Source organism: Vespa mandarinia, chromosome 1 (assembly GCF_050613455.1).
Source record: "Vespa mandarinia isolate Hongniang chromosome 1, ASM5061345v1, whole genome shotgun sequence".
Lineage (NCBI taxonomy): Eukaryota > Metazoa > Arthropoda > Insecta > Hymenoptera > Vespidae > Vespa > Vespa mandarinia.
Genome location: NC_140810.1, coordinates 12965001 through 12972500, shown reverse-complemented (window position 1 = coordinate 12972500; position 7500 = coordinate 12965001). Strand labels below are relative to the sequence as shown.

General features: G+C 40.0%; 1 protein-coding gene across 4 annotated transcripts in view; it reads left to right on the top strand.

Moving 5' to 3' along the window:
* The window catches only part of LOC118447572 (uncharacterized), a 33572-nt gene that overhangs the window by 7802 nt on the left and 18270 nt on the right, over positions 1-7500 (top strand). For all 4 annotated transcript variants that reach the window (XR_004839911.2, XM_085655326.1, XM_085655330.1 and 1 more), the window contains one exon: positions 4442-4759. Coding sequence is in view for 3 of the 4 variants with exons in the window: in XM_085655326.1 (XP_085511452.1) it covers positions 4442-4759 (318 nt within the window). In the remaining variant the exon portion in view is untranslated. The remainder of the gene's footprint in view (positions 1-4441; positions 4760-7500) is intronic.

Below are 7500 nucleotides of genomic sequence, written 5' to 3'. Positions count from 1 at the left end.
CTTGTCAGAAATTAATATAAAATTAATTAACTTCGATTAAATAATTAAATCCATATCCAAACCGTGAGCGAAAACAATGAACATTTCCATTCCGTGTTTCAAAATAGCGAACTGACGTGCGACAGGTTATACGGATATTCGTGCGACGCAACGCAGGACGAACGAGCGAGCGCGTGCAATGATGTATTTGTCAGAATTCCTCGCTCGGCATTTAACAGTTTACGCTTCATTAGTGACCGCACGGTAAATATATTTTTAAGCTTTACGCAACTTTATAAAAGGGCGTCCGTGGATTTGTATATAAAATTTTCTATATATAAAAAAAAAAAAAGAAAAAAAAAACACAAAAAAAAGAGGAAAAAAGGAAGAGAGAAACAAAAAGTCATAAAATAAATCTTTCGTCTTATATTAACGCAACGAAATATCAAAGAGTTAAATGAATGGACGAAATGTTGCTTAACAAAATTCAGGATATTATTTTCGAAAATGAAATTACCATATCGTTATCATCCCTTTTGAAAGTGAGCCAATAAAAAAATAAATAAATAACTAAAAAAATAAAAAATAAAGGAACGTAGCCGACCTACTGACACCTTCGAGGAATCATTTGAAAAACAAGAAGAAAAGAAGAAAGACAAAAGAAAAATACAGGAAGAAGAAGAAGAAGAAGAAGAAGAAGAAGAAGAAGAAGAAGAAGAAGAAGAAGAAGAAGAAGAAGAAGAGACCGTAGAGGAATAAGGAAAAGAAGAAGAACAAGAATAAGAAACAAAACAGAAGAATAAGAAAAAGAAGAAAAAGAAGTAGAAGAAAAAGAAAAAGCGTGTCGCGTGGAGAGGCGAAACTAAGCGCGAGCAGCCCTCAGAAAGTTTGGCCACGCACGACGACATATTGCATATATGGGGTTGTCAAGGATAGCGTGTTGTTTGGACAGCACGCACCGTATGGACGATCTATGAGAAAGAAACGTGTATATACATATACATACATATATACATATTTATATTTATATATATATATATTTATATATTTAAAAATATAGATGTATTAGTACAGTATACGTAGAAGCTCGTAGAGGCATCGACGGACCGTCGGGCGAAACACGAGGAGTGAGCCGAGTTTCATTGTCCTCTCTCTTTCCCTCTCATTCACTCTCACTCTGAACGCGGCAACGAGACAATGCTTTGGACGCCCCGCAGACACCTGCCGTTCCTCATTATTACACGGATAATCGCGAGCTTTTTGTTAAGCGAAAATCGTCCTCTCCCTCTCCCTACATCCATAACCTCTTTCCTCCCTCTTTCCACCGTTATCTCTTTCACCCCTCCTCAACCTATAGCACGCCGTCCTCGTTTCACTTCACCGGTAGGCCACCGACGGTAATCGAGCAATTTCTGTAATTCGTCGCTCGGCATCACGTGGAAATGCGAATCGGAGGGGTTGTAATCGTGCGAAATGAGGTCGATCGTGGAGGGATGAAACTACCGAGTCGGTGGAATTATTATCAACATTCCGTACTCTTGCTTTTTAGAAATGTTTAACGAAATTTACCAATGTTCATGGTACTTAATTACTTCGACATTTTCTTCTAACGAATCGAGAGAACAATGACAGAACGAAAATCGAATCGAATCGAGGATTTTTTCAATGTTTAATTAATACATCGATGAATTATGTATATTTCTATATAACGAGAGAGAGAGAGAGAGAGAGAAAGAGAGAGAGAGAGAGAGAGAGAGAGAGAGAGAGAGAGAGAGAGAGAGAGAGAGAGAGAGATAGGTGATCGTAAAACAACAAATGAATTTCCCGTCGGGAGCATCGTGGCGAATCAGCGAGGCGAACTTGTCAAGCGAACTTTTATCGTCCGGCCAAGCTCGCGTCCTCTTTGATCTAGTTCCAGTTCGGATCAAACGTGCGCGTTCGCGAGAGAGGTTCGATCGAACAGCGTAAAGCAGAATAGAGTTCAAATTGATATTTCGAGAAAGAGAAGAGAGGGAGTGAAAGAGAGAAAGAGAAGGAGAGAGAGAGAGAGAAAGAGAGAGTAGAAAGAGAGAGAGAGAGAGAGAGAGAGAGAGAGAGAGAGAGGAGGTCGCTCTCGCGAAACAAAGTGGCCGCCAGCCGTCACCCGTGGTCCAAAATCATCGAAATGTTCCCGACCGAAACAATATCGATGGACAGATGCTGTCAGTCAAAGGTCGAAATTGAATTTGCTTCGTTGGTAATTGCTCCGCGTTTGGAATATCGTCGATTAGCATGGGCATATCCCAGGGTCTCTGGGTCCCGCGAAATCATTACTGGCTTTGATAGAAAAGGAATACCCCCGTGATATCTAATTGTCGATGAATTTTCAACGATATCGATCGCTCTATCCCTCCCGACGGTCGGTCGCCGACGTCAAATACACAAAACAAAATAATACAAACAAATACATATCTACAATTTATTTTCCAACTTTCATATATATATATATGTATATATACTATCAAAAGAAAAAGAAACAAATATAGATATATTGTACATATACGTACATACATACATATGTATAGATATATATATATATATATATATATATATATATATATATCTATACATATCTATATATATATATATATATATATACATCTCGTCTGCTGTATATCACGATTCGCTAAATCGTTATATTTCTTGAGAATCTAAAGAAATTCTTGATAGAATAATTTAAATCAAATCTATATTATATAAACGTTAATTATTTATTCCTCTATAATGATAGAATTATCAATACATCTCGTATAGTAACTTTTAACGGGAAGAAAAAGAAATTCGAATCAAGATCCTCGCAATATTCGTCCCAGTCGCAGACCCCTAATGTCAAGAAGGACGTAAGACGCGGAGGAGTGGAGGGGGACCCGTTTATTAGAGAGGAGGAAAAAACCCCGCTATTTCCGTCAACCGGGACTCGCCACACTTTGATTAGATAAGTCCACTACTCGTGCTTTTAGAGATTGGAATTATGCTCTCTTGCTTTCTTTCTCTCTCTTTTGCTCTCTCTCTCTCTCTCTCTCTTTCGTTCTCTCTCTCTCTCTCTTTTTCTCTCTCTGGTCTCTTAAAAACGAAGAGAACGATTCGTTAGTTCCCATTATCCTCCTCTAGCTCGTAGATACGATACGAACGATAAGTGATAACCGCCTCTGCGACGGGGCGTCGAAGAAAACGCACGGATAAAGTAAAAAGCCTTATCACGCAACGTATCCATTGGCGTGTTCCGATAAGAATTCATGTAACGAGTCCAACCTCCAGGACGTACGAAATCAACGTTAAAATTTCCAACGGGTTTGTTAAATACTATAAGTTAATTCGTACGATGATCGATCATTGTAGAAGAATTAATAAGCGCGTTATGTAAGCAAATAATTTTATTATTATTATTATTATTATTATTATTATTATTATTATTATTATTATTATTATTATTATTATCATTCATGAATTAATTCGCGAAGATTGAGGCAAGGACACACGATTTATTCGAATAATCTCGTAGTCTTCGATTGATGAACCATCGAGTGTTTAGCCATCTGTGTCTTTGCAACGATTTCGTGTAGTTTGTGGTCAAACTTTATTTATCGTTCATCCTTTCTTTCTTTTCGAAGAGATGTTTCTCTCTCTATCTCTATCTCCCTCTCATTCTCCTCCTTTCTTTCTTTTTTCCTTACCTGACCGAATACAATTTGTCCGATCTTCTTCCTTTTCTTTTTTCATTTTTTCTCTACTTTTCTTTTCTTTTCTCCAAGCTGTAATCTTTTTATTTTACAAACAACATGAGAACGTGTATCACGTGATCGAGAAAACAGAAAGATTGATAGATATTTCGGAATAGATAGATAGCTAGATAGAGACATACCATAACAGGCAAGTTCTCTATCAAGTTACGGTGATACGAATCCGCTATCCGTCTTTGAGGGTAATCGTTCGATACCGCGCATGCATTGTGGGCTTCGACGATAAACTCGCTTCACTACAATAGCGGATTAACCTATCGGCGATCTACCGCGTAGATGCCGCGATACTTGGATCCGGATTCTGTCGGTTCACGAATGGACGGAATGCGCGGAATGCTATTGAAGTCAATCGAGATACGGACCACTCGAGTTTCTTAATTATCCCACTCTGCGAGCTTAATTACACAAACATCTTCCTCTCTCTCTCTCTTCTCTCTCTCTCTCTCTCTCTCTCTCTCTCTTCTGTTGATACGACCACCCATGATACTTCATTTCGATAATCAGTGATAGATTAATTCGAGCAAAAATACAACGTTTTAAAGCGAATAAGTGTTTTTAATCAACAACGTCGGAATTATTATATGCGATGATTGATAATTAAATCGTACGATTGTTTCAATTGATATTTCTATAAGAAAATGTATCGTATGATAAATCGATCAATTTGATCCTCGTTATTTCAGGACAACAGCATCAACAATTTCGAGCTCTTGGTTTGGGTCAGAGACCATTCTTGGATGCCCCGAGCTCGTTCACCTCCCACCTACGAGAACTGGAGTCGTACAGGAGGAATAAGCATCACCATCATCACAGCAGTCACTTACACGGACAACAGACTGGCAGCAACGTCACCGCGAATTCGGTTAGCGGTGCCTGTTCCAACCCCAACAACACCGACCCAACCGCATCGCCCGCTTCCAGTACACACCTCGGAGCTACCGGAGGAGGTTCCTCTAGTTCTGCTCATCAGGATTGTTACAAGCATAGTCCTCAACACGGTGGTAAGTTCTACTTCTTCCTATCGATCAACTAACGATTACCCTTTGCTCTCGTACCTTATCTGTCCTTCACGACGCGTGCGTCGAGGAAGAACACGTATCATCAAGATATCTTGCTTAATAGCTATAATCATTCTCCCTTCGTACAACTTGCGAATCGTTGACCGCGAAACTTCCATTATGTTCATCAACTAGACTTTTCTTATTCCCCTCTTCCCACCCTGTCCCCTTTCAAAATCAATTTCTCTTATTGTAATACAGCACAACAATAACAAAAGAGAACTACTCGTTAAACGAATACAATGATGTAGAAAAGTCTAAGGAATAGTAAAAACTATTCTGAGCTTTCGAACATAGCGACGGACGTTTGTCCATGATGGATGTTCTCAACGGTATATCATAATCTTTCTATCTCTCAGTCTCCCTTCTTCTCGGCAAGCATCCTCGTGGCTCGTGGAACAGCTCGAAACTACGCACTAAACCCACCCACCAACACCATCAGTCCTTGCCAAGGTGGGGGAATGTCCGTTGCTGAAAGAGAGAAAGAAAGAGAGAGAAAGAAAAAGAGAAAAAGAAAGAGAGAGAGAGAGAGAGAGAGGAGGTAATGAGGGGCCGGGAGGAGGGAGAGGTCCGCCGTTTCGCGAGGTAATAGTTTCATACCTCGTTCCGGCTCTGCACCCTCTAATTCAACGTAATAACGACATTCAACCTGCCGTTTCCATTTCTCTCTCTCTCTCTCTCTCTCTCTTTCTCTTTTTCTCTTCTCTCTCTCTCTCTCTTTCTCTTTTTCTCTTCTCTCTCTCTCTCTCTTTCTCTCTCTCTCTTTTTCTGTATCTCTGACTCTCTTCTACCCTCTCTTCGATCTCTCCGACTCACTCGGATTCACCGTTGCTTCTCTCTAGCACGAGGCAAAAGTGTCCTTTCCATGGATCGACTTGATCATTGAATTTCTCTTTCTCCCTTTTTCTCTCTGTCTGTCTGTTTCTTTCTCTCTCTCTCTCTCTCTCTCTCTCTCTCTATCTATCTATCTATCTATCTATCTATCTATCTCTCTCTCTTTCTCTCTCTTTTTTCTTCTAAAACATCAACTAAATACGCTTAATAAACGACAAACAAACAGTTGAACATTTTCAAATCGATCGATCATTATCTTACGTTGAATTCCCTCGTCTATGTCTATTTGTTTAAAAAAAAAAAAAAAAAAAAAAAATCGGACGATGACGATTATAACTTATACTCTCGTTTATTAAGAAATTTTACCGGAAGCACGATGTTTAGTAGCAGCAAGATTTCGCGAAAGAAAAGGAAAAAATGAAAAAAAGGAAGGAAGGAAGGAAGAAAGGAAGGAGGAAGGGAGTGAAGAAGGGAAGGAAGGGAACGACGAGTCACAGACGTCAAAGAGACCTCCAACGAAGTATTACTCTTTTTCCCTTTTTTTATTTTCTTCGAAAATATTACTTGAGTAATTAATCGATACTTTTTTTTTATGATATTTATTATGTTTATCATTGTCAAAAATTAAATAAAAATTTATCAAGTATATGGAGATTCGTGGATGGATCATTAAAGTCACATTCGTGGATCACAGTTCGATATCACGAGTTCGTAATATAATTCGGGATGCAAAAAGGCAGCTGGATCAGGCCAACTCAGGCACTTTATTTTCTACGTTGCTCGTCTCGGATCAGCGGTCTCGACCTGATCAAAGTTAAGTAGACGCGCTTCTGCTGGCGAGACCTCTTTGAAGCTACGTTGCGGTTTCTCTTTGCCCTAATCTCCTCCTCCTCCTCCTCTTCCTCCTCCTCCTCCAACTTCTCCTCCTCCGCATCTTTTCTCTCTTTCTCTCTCTCTCTCTCTCTCTTTCTCTCTCTCTCTCTCTCTCTTTCTCTCTCTCTGTCGTTCTTTTTTCGCCGATCAGCACCTTCCGGGCCAACAACTTGACTTCACCCACGTCACCTTCCTAGGTCGTTGGCTACCACCGTTTCTAATTAGCTCGTTTATCCCAGCCTTTTTGTTTTGACCTCGTTTAAAAACTCCAAAAGAATGAATCCAAGAAAAAGAGAAAAAAAGAAAAAAAGAAAGAAAAGATAAGAAAAGGAAAAAAGAAACAAAGGAAAAAAATCTGCGTGAAAACGTAAGATCGAAAGGGAGAATATATTTCGAGGTCGATGTTTTGTTTGAAATTCTCGTTCCATTCATCTTTTCTTTCTTTCTCGATGTTGTAGGTACACTTTTGAACGACGAGTAGCTGCTGTTGAATCGTCGAAGCACGTACGCTTCGAGGAGCGTAGTGCAAAATGATCGAGCGAGCGTCGGTGGATCCAATTTTCTTTCTCTTATTCCCTTCTTTCTCTCGGAAACATACACACACACTCACATAGACAGAGAGAGAGAGAGAGAGAGAGAGAGAGAAAGAGAATGAGAGAGAAAGAGAGAGAGAGAGAGTCATCTCAGCACGTTCGTCTTTCGTTACCCCACCGATTCGAAGAGGCATTCGAGAGAAAGAGAGAGGGAAGAGAGAGAGAGAGAGAGAGAGAGAAAGAAAGAGAGAGAAAATGGTTGGTACATGATCGGCCTCCTCACGTACGACTCACGCGCACATCTGCGTAATACCAGGGATCGATCGGTCGATCGAGAAGCGATCGAGTGCTCGATCCATGTTGTTTTTGCCCTTCTCTCCTCGCAACCTTCTCCTTTTGTCTTGTGTTCGCTTCGTTTGCGATACCAGACATCGTACTGAATCG